The sequence below is a fragment of the Schistocerca gregaria genome, chromosome X, assembly GCF_023897955.1.
Source record: "Schistocerca gregaria isolate iqSchGreg1 chromosome X, iqSchGreg1.2, whole genome shotgun sequence".
Classification (NCBI taxonomy): Eukaryota; Metazoa; Arthropoda; class Insecta; order Orthoptera; family Acrididae; genus Schistocerca; species Schistocerca gregaria.
Window position 1 is genome coordinate 38169815 of NC_064931.1, and position 20930 is coordinate 38190744.

General features: G+C 40.5%; 1 protein-coding gene across 2 annotated transcripts in view; it reads left to right on the top strand.

Annotated features, from left to right (window-relative positions):
- The first annotated feature begins 9818 nt into the window (after positions 1 to 9818).
- LOC126298809 (succinate-semialdehyde dehydrogenase, mitochondrial) overlaps positions 9819 to 20930 on the top strand; it is a 205110-nt gene continuing 193998 nt past the window's right edge. Inside the window, exon 1 of one of the 2 annotated variants that reach the window (XM_049990273.1) lies at positions 9819 to 9936. In XM_049990273.1, the coding sequence (XP_049846230.1) occupies positions 9910 to 9936 (27 nt within the window). In that variant the 5' untranslated portion in view covers positions 9819 to 9909. The other variant, XM_049990274.1, reaches the window with a different exon arrangement.

Sequence of the window (20930 nt, forward strand, 5' to 3'; positions counted from 1 at the left end):
GAATTGTGAAAAGTAAAGTTACCTGCCAAAGATTGGAAATTTCGACTTCGTTCTCTGTAGTGGCAATTAAACTGTGTGAAAAAAATTACGTTTATGTCTTTGATGAATAATATGTTCTTACAGAAGTTAGAAAATCGGTAATGTTAAGCTATATCCCTTTTTATTACAGGAGAGGGAATGGAAGTTCTCTCACCTGTTAGATAATTCGTGGCCTAGACTTGAAACAGGAAGAAACATAAATACTATTTTGGACCAGTCTCTAGAAAATCGTATTGTGATATTGTCGATGATGTTCGTAACACATGATAAGTTCAGGTTACATGTGGTGATTGGTGGCTCAGACGTAAATACTCTCATATGTAAAACGAGGTCCTAGGATCAAGGCCATCTCCCAGTAGGTTTATCTTTTAATGTGCACTCATTTTTGCAAGTGTAAAATTTAAATTCCGTGCATTTGCTATTCTGAAATACGTAAGCCATGAGTCCAATAACCAAGGTTATATATTATCTAAATATTTGAACTGTCCATTCAACAGGTTCATACGACTTTTTGAGGGAATATAAATGTAAAAATGTGAACAATCCTCTCAGCACTTTCATCTGATGACTCACATTATCACTATGAGAAATATTGGACTGTTAACCAAAATATACTTTTCAAACACTAGATGAAGTTGTGTTCTTCCTTTGAAAATCTGTTTACGTACAGTTGGTCTGATCAGATCCTTATTGCCACCGAGACAGTGGAACATAAATACTGTGAATCATAGTATAAACATGTTCCATTGACAGATGATATTTCTGCACAAAGGATTTCCTTAAACAGAGGTTTCAGGGAAGATAATGTGTGAATTTATAAATGTCAAATACAATAGGATATGTAATTTACTAGCTGACATGAGTGTATTCTGAAAGAATCTCCCTGTATGTGAACTCAGAACCTCGATTTCTCTTGCATGAGCAGAACACTTGCAACTGAGCCTCTACTGTCCCAGGGCGAGAAGCGTATACAGAGTGTGTAAGAGCAAGACCACCTACAATAAATCAGACGACAACACAAAAATAAAGATGGTGGCAGTCTTAGGCCAAATATTTCAGAGATTTAGTTATTACAAACATCATAAATGGAAAGTAGGTTCTAAATTGTGTACGAAATGTCGTATTGTTATGTATTTTTCTATATTCAAACTCAAATAAAAAGTTGTATTAAAGTCACAAATTATGCAATAAGTACTATGATGAAGTAAAATTTGGAGAAGCAACTCAAAATAAAATCCAAACAAACTACTACACAACATATGCAAGTTGCATATTTGGACACTAATGATAATTTGCAAAATAGAAGCTACATAGCAATAATAAGTGAAGGGCGCAGCTAAAGCTCAAAATTGTATTAAACAACATGCACTTAATTCTAATCACTGTCATTATGTAATATGGTAGAAGGGGTTTGATTTTGAGTGCCTGTTGGATTTATTTGCTGCTCAGCTTGGCCTCTTTGCATTTTGTTATTTTTGCTGCAATGACTTCATAAGTTCCTCTTTTGTGTTTTACTAGTGTTCGAGCAATTCCCTTTGAAACACACTTTGTATTCAAGAGTTTTGTATAATTGTTAATAAAAATATTGGAAAGCACTTCAATAATTTTCTTGATTACTGGGTTTAAAGGAATGCCACATTTGCACACATCGTTGAGGTTATAATGGCATTTTCACACAATTCAGTTTCTAAGGCAAGTACTGCATCTCTTTGATTTTCAAGTTTGAGAAATTCTGATTCGCTTGAAAAAGTTTATATATACTACATGACAAGGAAATCATACTGGAAGAAGGACATTTTAATACCCCACTATTCAGTTGGTTGAAATAGGAAAGGGGTTCTTTGGTTTCACACTGCAACAAAATTTCTTCTCTAACTGTAACACTTCTTCACAATCTGATCATTTTACACCTTTTCTCAGCTTTTCAAGTACTGTTTTGCTAGTGTAGCTAGCAATACAAACCAAGACTTTCAAATCTTCATCCATCATGGGAACGTTTGCTAGTTCCTCTAGAGCTGGTTCTAATTCATCTAAATTTTCATGTGTTTGGTGTTTTATGCTGTAATTTACTTTTGCTGCAAAATCATTTAAAGTAAATTCACCATGTTTAGTAGATCTGAGCTTTAGTAGACTTATTTCTTTGAGTTTTCTCTCAGATTCCAAGGTTTGCTCGAGTGAAACATTATATGTGCAGCCACTTAGCCCACTATAAGCTCCAAATATTGCTTCTAAAGCATCAGCATGTAATTTTGCTGTAAGAATGTAGGACCAGTTGCATGTGTTAAAAATATATCTGCATAACTGAACTGTTGTTACACGTGTGTGAGAGAAAGCAGTATACGTTTCATTGGTTAGTTTTCCATCTGTATGCAGTGCATGCCAGATATCTAGATATGTTTTCTAATTTTCAAGAAACATAAATTTGAAGTCAGTGGGTCCAGTGACGTGTATTTGCCGTTTGTGGGATGCTGCACATTAGAAACTGTCAACCATTTAATGATTAATTTTAAAAACTCGACAGTGCCATCAGAAATCTTAATCCTCAGACTTTTCAAAAATTCTAGTGCTGACACATTTTTACAATCAAAACCGCTGAGAGCAATGGAAACATTCTGTCTGTCAATAGAAGTTGTATATACTGTCTTTCTCACTAGTTTTGGGGGAAGTTTCAACCGTTTATTTTTCTCAGAATGAAACAGGTTCCTCAAATCTGAAAATTTTGCTTCACTGACATATTCGCATGCAGCATTCCCTTCATCACTGTGCAGAAAGGCATTAATGAAAGCAAGTATTTCCTCAATATTTGGCATTATGAAAGATTCATTGTTTCCATTCAACCAGCAATTTCTGATACACACTGCAAGTGCACACTGTCAAACAGAAGAAAGAGAGATTTGGATGGAGCAATTGGATTTGTAATACATGGCCATAAAATGCCATCATGCATAATCTGATACATTTTCCTATCAGTGCTATAGTTATCTGTTACCAGACACATTACAACATATCCAAGCTCGAGCATTATCTTTAATACATCAATTGTCATTTTCAGTAGTGTATCAGAGTTAACATTTTTACAGGAAAGAGAGCTATTATTACTTCTTTATAATCAGAATGTAAAGATGATGCCATGGAAGCCTGCATTGCATCTGCTCTTCTATTATCTGAAGTATTCTCTGTAGCACCAAGTATTTTTCCTGCCTTATAAGAAAATTTTGAGTTAACATAAACTTCATCTAGCATCACTGAAATTACGTTGTCATTTTTCTGAAGAAATTTATTTTTCCCTCAAAAAAGCACTCTGTGATGGACCAATAGAAGGTTTATTTAGACCCATTGACCATAGAAACTGCCTTAAATAGGCAGGGTGAGGTAATGTTAAATCATTTGTTTTTCTCAAGTGATGGTAGGCACCAGGAAATGAAAATTAAACTGTTGCTACCCACGACACAAACTCAGGAGAACATCTATTTTTCTTTGTTATTGCAAGTTATAATTGCTCCAAAACATTCTATTTTAGGGGCTATATCATCATCAAAATCACTACCATCTTTCAGTGCTTGTTTGAGAACATTGACTAAAATTATAACCTTGTCAATGGTACCAATACAGCTATCTGTGAAACCATTTATGTGACTCACCAGAGTAGAATTTCGTCCATTTGTCAAATCTCAAGTCCTCTTGCTCCCCCAACTGTAATATCAATTTCAAGGTTTCTTTAGGCAAACACACATTTTTGTGAAACACTTTTACTTCCAAGGAACTTTATATCTTGAAGCACACTGAAACTAATGGCACATCACTGACTGACTCATCCTTTAATTTAATGAAAAACACGTAGTCATCCTTTACTAAAAGTGTTAATGGGTAAACATTCATTTTATGAACTTCGCTTTTAAAATGCTGAAAAACAGGTATATTGTCATTTTCGTACCAATTACTGAAACTATATCCGTCACGTTCCAGTAGCTGTTGAACACGTTCTTCAGGGTTCTTCCTTTCCCTAGGAACTGGTACTGTGTGATAAGAAGGTTGATTAACAAAAATAGTTGGAATTGCATCATTTGATAGTTTTGGTATTTTTTGTGGCACATGCATGGGTTAACTATTTTCCGCAGGAAAAATGTGTTCCCTAACCACAAACTTAAGTTCAAAATGCTTAATGCATACCACAGTTTCATCGTTCACTTCTAAATTATCTTTATGAATTTGTTTAATCCATTTGTTCCTCAATCCTATTTCTTTGATCGTATGTTTTGCCATAATTGAATTTACATCCTGGTACACAACACCTACGAACAGTTTGCGCTTTAAATTATGACGAACTTACTAGAAAATCTAGAAAATAAACACTAGCACAACACTTGTGACAACATTCACAGCATATAGCATAAATAATAGGTAGTAATAATTGCTTTAGCAAATAATCTCTTGAATGCCACGTATGCAATGTTACACACACAAGCACGCTGGTTTGTTTTCCCCCACGATTGTCATCATATTGTCAAGTATCGATATCTGCCTTGGGGTCTGATTAATTGTAGGTGGTCTTGGTAAGAGCTACACCATCACTCTTCAAATGCGATTTTCTCGACAGAGGCTCAAAATTACCACTTATCCTTTTGCGAATTTGAAGTCTCAGTCATGAAGTTTACGTATGCTGAATGTGGGTCGAATCGTTGAGGGAAAATTCGTACCCATCGTTGTTAGTGAAAATACAGTGAGTGAGAAGCTCCTTGTGCAGAATCCGCTGAGTGAGATGTGTTGGGACTGCATAATTCAGTGTTCACTTACGTTCACAGCCTTAACCAAAGAACTGTGTAAATACAGTGCATGGAGTCCTCTATCCCATTAAATAGATAAATATGGAAACATGTAGCTAGAGCCACCAACACCGATTCTATGAAACAGTTACAAATCTAAATTTTTAACATGGACATGTTTCTCACGATATTCCATCCCGTGAGTGAAAATTTATCTGTATCTGAAAGGCAGATCCGTTAACAAAGGAGTAATTTAGAGGAGAAATTAGAACTAAAAGTGTATACCTATACAGACCAGTCATGATGCGAAATACTCCAAAGCAAGATGTTGATACCTCGCACTGTTCATTCTAGTGTGAGTCTACATTGCATTTCCACCATCTGAAATGAAGATAACTATATTTTTACAAGTGAAGTGTGTGATGGGCTACAGGAATGCACTTCTAGGGTAAGGAGTAGCAAAAATGGTTGCAGGATAATGTGTTTTTGGTAGTAGGAATGAGAAAGGAAGAAGACTAATTGAATTCTGCAATAAACTTCAGTTAGTAATAGCGAATACTATAATTCAACAACCACACAAGAGGAAGTACTTGGAAAAGGCAACAAGATACAGGATGATTTCAGTTAGATTACATTACGGTCAGGCAGAGATTCCGAAATCAGATACTGGACTGGAAAGCGTACTCTGGAGCAGATATAGACTCAGATCACAATTTAGTAGTGATGAGGAGTTGGTGAAGTTTGAGAGAAAGTATCAATGTGCAAAGATGTGGAATACTGAAACATTAAGGAATGAAGATATAAGCTTGAAGTTCTTTGAGGCTACAGATGCTGCAATGATGAACAGCTCAGCAGGCAGTTCAGTTGAACAGGAACGGACATCTCTGAAAAGGGCAACCACAGAAGTTGGAAAGAAAAACGTAGGTACAAGGACGATAACTGTGGGGAAACCATGGGTAACAGAAGAAATGCTTCAGCTGATCTATGAATAAAGGATGTATAACAATATCGAGGGAAATTCAAAAATACAGAAACACAAGCCTATTAGGAATGTAATAAATAGGAAGAGCAGGAGAGCTAAGGCATGAAAAAGACAAAAAAATCGAAAAAGCAGTAATTGTCAGAAGGACAGACTCAGCATATAGAAAAGTCAGAACAACCTTCGGTGAAATTAAAAGCAAGGGTGGTAATATTAAGAGTGCAACGGGAATTCCACTGTTAAATGCAGATGAGAGAGCGGATAGGTGGGAAGAGTACACTGAAGGCCTCTACGAAGGGAAGACTTGTCTGATGATGTGGTAGAAGAAGAAACAGGAGACGATATAGAAGAGATAGGTGATCTAGTATTAGAATCAGAATTTAAAAGAGGTTTGAAAGACTTAAGATCAAGTAAGGCAGAAGGGATACTTAACATTCCACACGAATTTCTAAAATAATTGAGGGAAGTGGCAACAAAACGACTGTTCTCGTTTGTGCTTAGAATTTGGAAGATTAAATGAGCCGTCAAGTGCGAGAATTACCACAGCTCATGCCTCCAAGATTCTGACAATAATAATATACAGAAGAAACGAAAAGAAAACTGAAGATCTGTTAGACGACGATCAGTTTGGCTTTAGACCACCGGAGAGGCAGTTCTGACGTTCCAGTTGATAATGGAATCAAGATTGAAGAAAAATCAAGACACATTCAGAGGATCTGTCGATCTACAAAAAGTGTTCGACAATGTAAAATGATGCTAGATGCTCGAAATTCTGAGAAAGACAGGGGTAATCTATAGAGAAATGCGAGTAATATACATTATGTACAATTATATATGTATACAATTATATGTATACAATTATATATGTGCACAATTATGTATACAATCTATACATCGAATAAGCAATGATGAAATTAAAAGAAACGTTCAAGAGCGGAATTAAAATTCAAGATGAAAGGATATCAATGATAAGATTCGCTGATGGCATTGCTACCCTCAGTGGAAGTAAAGAAGAATTACATGGTCTGTCGAATGGAATGAACAGTCTAATGAGTAGAGAATATGGATTGATAAAAGGGCTTGGAACTGAAATAGTGCCAACTACTTATTCAGAACTGATACAAAAGAGTTACATGTTTGCACCTGTTACTGTCCTTCAAAGTAATCACCAGCGTTGTGCAAAACCCGTTGCCACCGATGCGGAAGGCGTAGTATACCGTTAGCAGAGCCTGTTCAGTTGATGGTGCGACTGGAGCGGTCTAACGTTATGGTGATTCTCGTGTACGACTGTGATGGTGATATCCTAACGCATTACGTTCCTCCAAGGCAGACCGTTAATGCGCAGTATTACTGTTCGTTTTTGGAGCATCACCTGCGACTAGCTTTGCCGAAGAAACGGCGACACATTCTGCGCAACCCACCCATTATTTTACACGACAATGCGCGGGCGCATAGAGCGCAAGCTGTGGCTACTCTGCTCAGTCGATGGGACTGGGAAGTACTGTACCATCCACCATACTCCCCGGACTTCAATCCTTGTGACTTTGATTTGATTCCAAAGATGAAGGAACCACTTCCTGCCATTCGCTTGAGAACTGCTCCCGAAATTCCACAGGCAGTAAATCGAATAAAGGCGAAGATAATGAGAAGTACTGGAAATGAGAACAAAGAGAAACTTAACATCAAAACTGTTAATCACGAAGTAGATGCTGGTAAGATGTTCTGGTACCAAGGCGTCAAATATCGCACGATGGACGGAGCAAGGAGGACATAAAAATCAGACTGGCACTGGCAAAAAGGACATACCTGGGCAAGAGGAATCTACTAGTATCAAACATAAGCCTTAATATGAGGAAGAAATTTCTGAGAATGTACGTTTGGAGCACAGCATAGTATGATAGTGAAACATGGTCTGTGGGAGACAGGAACAGAAGGTAATGGAAGCATTTGAGATGCGATGCTGCAGAAGAATGTTGAAAACTAGGTAGACTGAAAGGTAAGCAGCCAGCGAGGAAAGGAATACGTGGAAGACATTGACAACAAGAAGGGATAGCATGACAGGACAGCTGTTAAGACATCAGGGACTAACTGCCGTAGTACTACAGGGACCTATTGATGGAAGGAAATAGCTGTGGAGGAAGACGGAGACTGGAATACATCCAGCAAATAAGTGAGCAAGTAGGTCGCAAGTGCTCTTGTGAAAAGAGGAATTCGTGGAGGGCCGCATCAAACCAGCCAGAAGACTGACGACTCAAAAAAAAAAAAAAAAAAAAAAAAAAAAAAAAATAAATAAATAAATAAAACGGGGGGGGGGGGGGGGGTGAAGTTGCCACAGAAATGTGTTCATGTCTTATGTCATTTTGAGTTATCATTTAACAGTTTCATATTATCGGTACATCTAATGCAAGAAGAAACGTCTAAGGCAAATTGAAGAACATTCAGTGAATTTTAGCTGCAGTAGGTTGCCATGTAAGAACGAAATTTTGTTTACCTTCGGTCGCGGTGGTGTGAAGCACCGCATTTACCCTGATACAGAGCTATTGCTGGTCTTCAAGTACTGATACGATGATGCCACAGGCACTGCGATTGCACAGAGGAATGCATCGCCTTTCCTCGATTGCTCACTGATGTGTTTGGGTATTGCGCTGCTTATACTGACTGTCTGCTTTATGAGAGCTGGTTTCCTTATAACGGTCTACTGACGGACTCTGCTCCTAGTTTATATTATTGTGCTGGGAGCCTTTTGCAATGAATTAAACTGGAAATGTATATTTTGTTATTTTCGGATAGTCTGTTCCTTAGTTGTCACGTTTCGCGATAAAGCAAATTTAGAATGCCTCTACAACTTGGTAACAACAATAACAAGTCGTGACTCTTTAAAATCTTTGTGGCTGGTCCACTGAAATTGTATTCTGTTGAATGTGTAGCACATTAAACGCGAAAGCTGCGACCAGTAGCAAGTTTTAAATACAACATTATACACTAATCGTGACATGTCGCTTGCATACTGGTTAAAAGGGAGGAAAGGAGGAATATTAGGTTTCAAAGTCCTGTCGACATTGAGATCATTAGAAACGGAGCACAGAGAGGACTATGTCAAGGATGGGGAAGGAAATTAGCTGTGCTTTTTCAAGGGACTCAGCCTGGCATTTACCTGGAGTGATTTAGGGAAATCACTGAAAACGTAAGTTTTTCTGTTTCACTTACGTCTACCATCACCACCAACCTATTGCTGTGGCAGTAGATAGCCGTGCCTTTGGACTGTGCGACAGATTTGGGGAGGCGACGGTCGCCTGGGTTCAGTCCCAGATCGTTTCGAAACTATTTTTCCGGCCAGTAGGTGCATGGTTTCTTGGTGCTTTTCACAGTCTTCTAGGCAATAATAACAAAAACGAAAAATATCTCTCTAAAGTAAAGACGCATTCGATTGGAAGGAACATTGGGTCTGACGTCCCGTCGACATCGAGGTCATTAGGGCCGTACACATTCAGTACACATCTGTAACCATTCGAAACAACCATTGTTCTTGTAAGGTGCATCACATGCTCCTCGAACAGTGCCCATTTTGCAAAGCACTGTAGATGAATCGTCTATATATTTTCATATAACGTTCCTCTCGCAACTATTTCACAGAGCGCACACCAAAATTCGGAAATAAACGCGACCTGTCATAACAATGCGGTTACAACAAAAAGCTAATTATACCACCAGTCCAAAATGTTTTCTTCGTCTGCAGATAGTATTTGCAGGTTAAAGTGTGTACCAACGAGTATTAGTAGTAAATGAGTAATTAAATTAATGAAAATTAAGAAAAGCACGATTTTCAACAAAAGGCGTAATACAGCTAACAGCATTTTTGCCAAATACTAGTGACACCACTCGGGCAGTGAGCATAGCGAAGATGAGAAGAGGAATGGATGACGATAAATAAACCGCGAAATCAGAAGTTTTTCTCTTCACGAGCAAACTGAAGTTATAATCGATCATTATGTTCCAGAGTTTAATGTACTACATGTCACACTATTGTTGCATATCTTTGGATTTAAATGCTTTGTTGAGCCTCCGCTTTAATAGCGGGATTTAATCGTTTTAATTTATGACTTGTTTAATCAGTTTATAATCGTAAATATGTTGTGTCACTTGACCACGAAAAGGGTAAGACCCCAAGAAAGGTCACTGCTATAGTGTGGATGTTGTGAAATGTTTGTCTGTTTGAATGTAGTTGGAGAATTCTAAAAACACCGGTGTTGTCTGTACGTAGCAGTAGAAAATATTGTATAAGTGATTTCGTTCTTGTTGACAAAAGAGTATTCCTTCGTCGAAGGAACTCTGTAGTCTTTTTCAGCATTAGCGATGTTATATTATGAATTTTCTAAATAGTCTTGCTCATTTGTGATTTGATGAAAAGGGTGAATGTGTGAGTTCAGTCCATTTTACGATTAATCAGTTTCAAGAATTGTGTAACTTAACATTCACTGACATCTTGGCTCTAGAAGAGTTCATACTCCTTTTCATAGCTAAATCCATTACAGGCGATAGTTGGGTTAGGTTTGACATACTGTGTTTTTGGACTGGCTATCATGATTCTGCGAAGGAGGAGATCGGTATTTAACGTCCCATCGACTACGAGGTCATTAAGAGACCGTCAGGATACTGCGAAATGTGATTTTCTTGTGAAACACAGAATGGAATTATGACATTTACACCGTCCTCTATTATGCCTACCTGCTTCCTTTATGTATTTAGTTGAAGTGACGTTGTTAGGGAATTTTTTTTCTGTTTTTAGATGGGCTGCCCTTAGTTTTGGTTTATTTATGATCTTTTTTGTGGTAACTCAAACTGTTAAAGATCTGCAGCACAGTGGCTTTTTCGATAATCGTCGTTTATTGGAAGCTTCACTAGGTATCTTGACCGACTTTCCTTTATTCTACAGCTCCTTGTTCTTACTTAGTCTAGAAAATTATTGTAGAGTATAAAGATACCAGATTTTCACCTTCAGAAATTTATGAAGGATTTTTAAAGCATTTGTGTTATATGTTAAGTACTTTTTAAATTTTTAAGGGACTGTCATATTTGATCTGTTGGAAAAAGAAGAGCCATCAAGGCTCTATTTGTTTCATACGATCCCTTCAAAATAACCTGGAACAGGTTACTATTCTCCTACAGTTCTGTGGGTTTTTTATTTACTCAGGGTAACAGAGGACGCACTGATTTAGTTTGGATTTGTGTTTTGTAGATCATCTCCCCGGTATGTAACTACAATTACACGTACAAAGGCAGCTGATAGGGACCAGAGTGAACAGGATTAATTTATATAAAAGTTTCTGCTTGTCTGTGGAACAAAAATGTATCAAACAGTGGTTTATAGATATGCATGCTTTTGGAGGTGGTATTATGAACTGAAACGTGGAAAAAAATGTCCAGTAAACATGGGCTCTGAAATGCATACATCAAGAGCTGTGAGCCGTTACCAATTTCCACTACTTTTGAACACCTCTTCTACCACAAGCTCTCCGCTATTAGGGAGCACCTGCAGAATGCAGTAAACAAATGATAATGTTACTGGGAAACAGCAAAGCTTCAAGTGTTATCTACTTGCTATTACGACCTGCTCTTGTGAGCCATTGCTGAAGGTGTATTCAGTGTGGTGTCCATCCCTAGTAGGGCATACTTCTGTCCTACCTTTTAGGGAATTTTACATTCTCAAAAAAACTCAAAGTTGGCCATGGATTTGCTGCTAGGCAGTGATGACGCGTCCCTGCAGTGCTTGTATATCATTAATTGGGCTGGCATTACAGAAGTGTCAGATTGCATCCATGTGCTCCCTGCCGCCGTTGGATAAGCAGCTGCAGCAGCAGCAGCAAGTCGTATACTCCTAGCTCACTCATTTGTTACATTGTTTAATTCTTAATTTCTTTGCGTGCTTTTGGTACTTGCTATGTTTAATTCATAAATTTCGGGCGTATTATAGTATTTTGAGAGTTACTGGTAGTTGGGAGCTTCAACGTCAGGCGCGTAATGGGGCCCCTTAGGGATATGGCAGCAAGAGAGGGGAAGAAAACCAATGTGCACTCCGTGTGTATACCGGGGGGAGTCATTCCAGATGTGGAAAGGATCCTTCCGGATGCCATGAAGGGTACAGGGTGCACCCATCTGCAGGTGGTCGCTCACGTCGGCACCAATGATGTGTGTGTCTATGGATCAGAGGAAATCCTCTCTGGCTTCCGGCGGCTATCTGATTTGGTGAAGACTGCCAGTCTCGCTAGCGGGATGAAAGCAGAGCTCACCATCTGCAGCATCGTCAACAGGACTGACTGCAGACCTTTGGTACAGAGCCGAGTGGAGGGTCTGAATCAGAGGCTGAGACGGTTCTGCGACCATGTGGGCTGCAGATTCCTCGACTTGCGCCATAGGGTGGTGGAGTTTCGGGTTCCGCTGGATAGGTCAGGAGTCCACTACACGCAACAAGCAGCTACACGGGTAGCAGGGGTTGTGTGGTGTGGGCTGGGCGGTTTTTTAGGTTAGAGGGCCTTGGGCAAGTACAGAAAGGGCAACAGCCTCAACGGGTGTGGAGCAACGTCAGGACATGTGGGGATCAAGCAGCAATCGGTATTGTAATTGTAAACTGTCGAAGCTGCATTGGTAAAGTACCGGAATTTCAAGCGCTGATAGAAAGCACCGAAGCTGAAGTCGTTATAGGTACAGATAGCTGGCTGAAGCCAGAGGTAAATTGTGCCGGAAATTTTACAAAGGTACAGACAGTGTTTAAAAAGGATGGATTGCATGCAACCAGTGTTGGAGTGTTCGTCGCTGTTAGTAGTAGTTTATCCTGTAGTGAAGTAGAAGTGGATAGTTCCTCTGAATTATTATGGGTGGAGGTTACACTCAACAACCGAGCTAGGTTAATAGTTGGCTCCTTTTACCGACCTCCCGACTCAGCAGCATTAGTGGCAGAACAACTGAGAGAAAATTTGGAATACATTGCACATCAATTTTCTCAGCATATTATAGTCTTAGGTGGAGATTTCAATTTACCAGATATAGATTGGGACACTCGGATGTTTAGGAGGGGTGGTAGGGACAGAGCATCGAGTGACAGTATACTGAGTGCACTATCCGAAAATTACCTCGAGCAATTAAACAGAGAACCGACTCGTGGAGATAACATTTTGGATATACTGATAACAAACATACCCGAACTTTTCGACTCTGTAAGCGCAGAACAGGGAATCAGTGATCATAAGGCCGTTGCAGCATCCCTGAATATGTAAGTTAATAGGAATATAAAAAAAATGGAGGAAGGTTTATCTGTTTAGCAAGAGAAATAGAAGACAGATTTCAGACTACCTAACAGATCAAAACGAAAATTTCTGTTCCGACACTGACAATGTTGAGTGTTTATGGATTAAATTCAAGGCAATCGTAAAATGCGTTTTAGACAGGTACGTGCCGAGTAAAACTGTGAGGGACAGGAAAAACCCACCGTGGTACAACAACAAAGTTAGGAAACTACTGCGAAAGCAAAGAGAGCTTCACTGCAAATTTAAATACAGCCAAAACCTCTCAGACAAACAGAAGCTAAACGATGTCAAAGTTAGCGTAAGGAGGGCTATGCATGAAGCGTTCAGTGAATTCGAAAGTAAAATTCTATGTACCGACTTGACAGAAAATCCTAGGAAGTTCTGGTCTTACGTTAAATCAGTAAGTGGCTCGAAACAGCATATCCAGACACTCTGGCATGATGATGGCATTGAAACAGAGGATTACACGCGTAAAGCTGAAATACTAAGCACCTTTTTCCAAAGCTGTTTCACAGGAGAAGACCACACTGCAGTTCCTTCTCTAAATCCTCACACAAACGAAAAAATGGCTGACATCGAAATAAGTGTCCAAGGAATAGAAAAGCAACTGGAATCACTCAACAGAGGAAAGTCCACTGGACCTGACGGGATACCAGTTCGATTCTACACAGAGTACGCGAAAGAATTTGCCCCCCCCCCTTCTAACAGCCGTGTACCGCAAGTCTCTAGAGGAACGGAAGGTTCCAAATGATTGGAAAAGAGCACAGGTAGTCCCAGTCTTCAAGAAGGGTCGTCGAGCAGATGCGCAAAACTATAGACCTATATCTCTGATATCGCTTTGTTGTAGAATTTTAGAACATGTTTTTTGCTCAAGTATCGTGTCGTTTTTGGAAACCCAGAATCTACTCTGTAGGAATCAACATGGATTCCAGAAACAGCAATCGTGTGAGACCCAACTCGCTTTATTTGTTCGTGAGACCCAGAAAATATTAGATACAGGCTCCCAGGTAGATGCTATTTTTCTTGACTTCCGGAACGCGTTCGATACAGTTCCGCACTGCCACCTGATAAACAAAGTAAGAGCCTACGGAATATCAGACCAGCTGTGTGGCTGGATTGAAGAGTTTTTAGCAGTCGGAACACAGCATGTTGTTATCAATGGAGAGACATCTACAGACATTAAAGTAACCTCTCACGTGCCACAGGGGAGTGTTATGGGACCATTGCTTTTCACAATATATATAAATGACCTAGTAGATAGTGTCAGAAGTTCCATGCGGCTTTTCGCGGATGATGCTGTAGTATACAGAGAATTGCAGCATTAGAAAATTGTAGCGAAATGCAGGAAGATCTGCAGCGGACAGGCACTTGGTGCAGGGAGTGGCAACTGACCCTTAACATAGACAAATGTGATGTGTTGCGAATACATGGAAAGAAGGATCCTTTATTGTATGATTATATGATAGCGAAACAAACACTGGTAGCAGTTACTTCTGTAAAATATCTGGGAGTATGCGTGCGGAACGATTTGAAGTGGAATGATCATATAAAATTCGTTGTTGGTAAGGTGGGTACCAGGTTGAGATTCTTTGGTAGAGTCCTTAGAAAATGTAGTCCATCAACAAAGGAGGTGGCTTACAAAACACTCGTTTAACCTATACTTGAGTATTTTTCATCAGTGTGGGATCCGTACCAGGTTGGGTTGACAGAGGAGATAGAGAAGATCCAAAGAAGAGCGGCGCGTTTCGTCCCAGGGTTATTTGGTAACCGTGATAGCGTTACGGAGATCTTTAACAAACTCAAGTGGCAGACTCTGCAAAAGAGGCGCTCTGCATCGCGGTGTAGCTTGCTGTCCAGGTTTCGAGAGGGTGGGTTTCTGGATGAGGTATCGAATATATTGCTTCCCCCTACTTATACCTCCAGTGGAGATCACGAATGTAAAATTAGAGAGATTAGAGCACGCACGGAGGCTTTCAGACTGTCATTCTTCCCGCGAACCATACGCAACTGGAACAGGAAAGGGAGGTAATGACAGTGGCATGTAAAGTGCCCTCTGCCACACACTGTTGGGTGGCTTGCGCAGTATAAATGTAGATGTAGATATGTCAGGAACGGCTATTTCCAGTGTGTACAAAATAACAACAATGATGTCACTACAGACACATGCCAACAAACACAAACAAGAATAAAAACGACGCAATAATGGCTCACTCCAAAAATAAAATGAAAGTAACAGGACAACTGGGGAGAATAGGGGACTTAGGGCTGGGACAAACTAAATAAAAAAAAAAAAAAAAAAAAAAAAACACCGCACCATCCAAAAACAAATGATATTAACAAAAATTTAAATGAGAACCTTCCACTACACCAACAAAACCACAGGAATCGAACACCTATAACCCAGAAATGTGGAATTGGACATTTCCCTTGACCCATATAGCTCAACGAGAGCTATAAATAATATTCACTACCTCGATTAAACTGACGTACCATAAATATAAAACACAGACAACATTGTGTTAACTGTAGATTAAAACCAAAACAAAAATTACTAACCAACAAAAGGCAAAATCACCTAGGTTGTCCAAAACACACACACACACACACACACACACACACACACACACACACACACACTCATACTGCCGACAATGCCACATAGACATTTCCTGGTCCGAGTCACTGGAACTCTTGTCCACCTCATGATGTTGCCACAAATGTGCACCTCAGACCTAACAAAAACACAAAGTACATAAAAAAAGCACTTAATAACTTGCTGAAAACACTTCCACAATCCACTTTACTGCGCCAACGACCTAAACTCAGAACCACATTATCACGACAATAACCAAAACTCAAATGATCACAGTACTACACATCAAACTCAGGGCATCCACTTCCACCACCGGAGGGCACATTCAAATACATCAACAAGACATCAACCAACCGCTGTAATGACATCATACACAACACCACCATTACGTCATGGGTAAAAGCAGATAAGTGGAATCTGATGCTTCCATTGACCCATCGGGCTTGCACACAGGAAAGATTTAGTGTCCCCACAACAAAAAGTTAATGGGCTGGCCAACATACTGGATCTCACGGAACAATCCATTGCTCATTAAATGTCTGTGTGGGATGTTCTCGGACTTTTTGGAGAAAATGGGCTGTCACTCCATCATGCATGAACCACATCTCCAGCCATTGTTGAAATGGTACCTCCTGTAGCAGGACAGGCAAGTTCTTTGGGGTTGACTGAAGCGTCCGATCCCACCTGTTGGCTTTGACCTGTGACGTAAGGCTGTTGTGGTGTGTGACGTCACGACGGCGCGGACTTTAGTTTGTGAGAGTGGCGTGTTTGTAGGTGTCGTTTTAATGCGATCGGTGGTGCTCTCTGGTGGTTTGTTAGGTGGTGATTTTGAGTATTTTGCGAGTGTGGCATCGTGTGTGAATTTTGGTAAATTGTTTTTTTTATGTCTTTGGTAGGTATGGATATGACTGACAGGGTCAACAGTTTTGGTTGTCCGCTACGATGGGGGACAGTGCGTTGTCTCTAATAAAATGTCTTCAACTATTCAGATTTTTGGATGAAGTCATGAAGTGTTCAGTATGTCGTGAAGAAATGAGGCCTACTTAAAGTTCCAGAGTCTCGGACCAGGGACGGCTGTATGTGGAGATGTAAGGATAACAGGTCAAGGGAAGTGTTCGATTCAAATGTGTGGCTGTGAATGCTGGTATTGGTATCGGGAGATGTTTTTGAGCTATATAGGTCAAGGGAAGTGTTAGGTCCTAATTTATGGGATCGGGAGCTGCTGTTGAGCTATATAGGTCAAGGGAAGTGTCCGATTCCAGATGATACTGTGTTTAGTGGTATATGGGGAGTTTGGTGATGTCATTTTTTTTTTTTTCGTCGTTTTGCGTGGTTTTGTGTGTGTGTGTGTGTGTGTGTGTGTGTGTGTGTGTGTGTGTGTGTGTGTGTGTGTTTTTTGTCAGTTATTCTTGCCCATACAGTAATTTGATATTGGTGCTGACGTCTTGCTTCTTCAACTGCCTGTGGATTTACATCAACCCACACTTGTTGGTAATGAAAATTCACAAATGCATCTTGTGTAAAGCAGCCTTGTTTGTGAACTGTATCTTTCTTGTGAAAATTGAATCTTTACCACATCCATCTGAATCTGCTTAGTGTATTCATCCCTTGACCTCCATCTACAATTTTTACCCTCCATGCTTCCCTCCAATACTAAATTGGTGATCCCTTGATGCCTCAGAATGTGTCCTACCAACTGATCCCTTCTTCTAGTCTAGTTGTGCCACAAATTCCTCTTCTCTCCCATTCTTTTCCATACGACCTCTTTAGTTATGTGATTTACCTGTGGAATGTAGTCTTCAGCGTTCTTTTGTAGCACCACATTTCGAAAGCTTCTATTCTCTTCTTTTCTAAACTATTTATCGTCCATGTTTCACTTCCATACATGGCTACACTCCATACAAATACTTTCAGAAGCGACTTCCTGACACTTAAATCTATACTTGATGTTAACAAATTTCTCTTCTTCAGAAACGCTTTCCTTGCCATTGCCAGTCTGTTGTATACCCTCACTACTTTGACCATCATCAGTTATTTTGCTCCCCAGATAGCAAACCTCATTTACAACTTGAAGTGTGTCATTTCCTAATCTAATTCCCTCAGCATCATCTGCTTTAATGCGACTACATTCCATTATCCTTGTTTTGTTTTTGTTGATGTTCATCTTATATTCTGCCTTCAAGACACTGTCCATTCCGTTAAACCACTCTTCCAGGTCTTTTGTTGTCTCTGTCAGAATTACAGTGGCATCGGCAAACCTCAGTTTTTATTTCTTCTGTATGGATTTTAATTCCTACTCAGAGTTCTTCTTTTGTTTCCTTCACTACTTGCTCAATATACAGATTGAATGACATTGGGGATAGGCTACAACTCTGTCTCACTCCCTTCGCAACCACTGATTCCCTTTTGTGCCCCTTGGTTCTTATAACTGCCATCTGGTTTCTGTACAAATTGTAAATAGCCTTTTGCTCACTGTATTTTACCCCTGTCACCTGCAGTATTTGAAAGAGGGTATTTCAGTTAACATTGTAAAAAGTTTTCTCTAAGTCTACAAATGCTGGAAAAGTACGTTTGCCTTTCCTTAATCTACCTTGTAAGATAAGTCGTAGGGTTCACAATCTAATGAACATACAAACTATTTCCATTGGAACTAATGTATGTGCGACACGTTCCCAAAACTGTAAATACAGTTTACAATAACAACACTAACATGGTGTATCAATAGTAACACAGGAATTTGTGCTCATTTGTTTACCGCGTTCTGTAGGTTGTTCATAGCTGTGAAGAGCTAGCAGCAGAAGAGATGTTCCACAGTAGCAAAGGTGAAAGAGTGCTCATAGCTCTTAAGGCAATCATTTTGGAGCACATGTTTACTGGACATTGTTGTTTTGCTTTGGCCCATACTACCACCTCTTAAAATATGGAATACCTTTTAACCATCTGTAAAGGTTTCTATACCTTACCTGCAACTAACATTAAAAAATATACCAGAATTCAGCTTTCAAAGAAAATGCAATAGTTTCATCTCGGACAGCTTGTGTCCACTGAGATGACTGAGAGACTTTGTACGAGCGCTTCTGTACAGAACATTGTTAACTGTGACTTATCATCAAGCTGCACAGAGCAGTTACACCTGGATGTATTCTAGGGTGTGTCAGATTTGTTTCCTGCCTTGTCAGCATTTCATCAACAGTAATTTTTTTGTCTGCAATGATGCTCAAGATTGATTTAGTGGATAGTCTTTATACATACATAAGAGTAAAGTATATTAGTGGTGGTGTGAAGCTTGGGTGCATTGCAGCAAGGTGTGTAGTGCCTGTTATAAGCATTTACACTGTTTCTGCTTGAGATTCATAGACTATCGTTATTGAAGTATCTCTTGGAAAGCTATAACTTTTTTCCATAATGTAGATTTTTATCATTTGTTCTTGCATCATTGGATATTAGGTACAAAAACATAGTCTTAAGACTATGGAATACTTTGAGTGTGCATCAGGGAAAGCTTTTTCAACTGAAGCTCTCGGTGCTTTCCTATTTAGCCAACCTATACAGAAATCTACGCAGTAACTTAAATGTACCTAGTTCTATGATCAGAAGTGAACATGCGAAATAGAATACCAGGAAGTTCCAAGACAATGAATCACACCCTAATGTCAAAGTGTGTGAGAACAATCCCTTAAAGAAGTTATCAGAAAGAGTTAAAATATGGTAATAAAGAGCGGAGCTGGCCTTTAACATAACAAGATGTAATTTAATGCTTTTAAAAAATGGAAAAAACTAAAGTTGTTCAGTTGCAACCAAAGTTGTTCAAATGCGCCATTATTGAGCAAGTATTGGAACTGAATATCGTGCAGTTCCCGCCCACAACAGTTTAAGGCCCCCCTGTGGGTTCGGGGGTAAGAATAGGCCCCGGTATTCCCGTCTGTCATAAGAGGCGACTAAAAGGAGTCTCAAAAGTTTTGGCCTTATGTGATGGTCCCCCATCAGGTTTGACCTCCATATCTCAAAATTCTTCCGAAGAGTGAGCCGATTGGGGAAGGGCGCCTTACTTGGTGCATTGTGTCTATCTTGCGATCAGACCTTTTGCCAGCTTATTCGTCGTTGCATTGCAGTCCTGCCCGCTCTCCATCTCTTTGGCATGGATACGTTCCTGTGTGCACTTTCCACCTTGCACTGTGCAGTGCCTCTTTCTGCACTGACGGCGACCATGGACCACATGTTACCTAACATCCAGCACGGGAGCCAGTCCATTGTCGAGGCAGGCATACTTGTGGAGGCAGGTGTCCCTCCACTGCGTTTACGGTGCCAACATTTACTGGCCGCTTATGTTGCCTATGTTTGTAGCTTGCCTGGGCATCCAAATTATCGTCTTCTATTCCCGCAATCGGTCGTCCATCTGCCAGAACGTCGGCCCCGGTCGGGTTGTACGATTGTGGTCCGCGTCAAAGAGCTTCTCTCCGGGCTTGGGGTTTTCCCTGTTCCACTTCTTTTCCAGGCCCCTTTGCATACACCCTCGTGGTGTGTTCCTCGCTCTTGCCTTCGGCTCGAATTGGCACAGGGCCTGAAGGACTCAGTCCTTCAGGAGGCCTTCCGCCGCTGCTTTTATTCCATCCTAGCCACGTATCAGGACTCTGGCGTTGTATACACTGATGGTTTGATGGTTGCTGGTCAGGTCGGTTATGCTCGAACTCTAGGGGACCACTACGAACAGCGATCCTTGCCGGCTGGCTGCAGTGTCTTCAGTGCTGAGCTGGTCGCCATCTTTCGTGCCCTAGAATATATCCACTCCTGCTCAGGTGAGTCCTTTGTTATCTGTAGCGACTCCCTGAGCTGGTTTACGAGCTATCCTCTCGCTCTCGTCTGGTGACGGCTATCCAGGAGACCCTGCATACTCTTGCCCGTTGCGGCCGCTCTGTGGTCTTTGTGTGGACACCCCGGTCATGTTGGTGTCCCGGGCAATGAACATGTTGGACCGCCTGGCCAAACAGGCCACCAATAAACCAACCCTGGACATTGGCCTCCCGGAGACTGATTTGCGAGCAGTCTTACGCCATAACGTTTTCACGCTATGGGACGCTGAATGGCACGGTCTGATCACCCCTAACAAACTCCGTGCCGTCATCCGTGCGAGCCACTCGCAGAGACTCAGTCGTCCTTTGCTGGTTCCGCATTGGCCACAGCTGCTTGACACACACCTTTATACTGCCGCATGTGGCCCCGCTTCTGTCGATGCAGGTCGGCTTTTATGGTGCTCC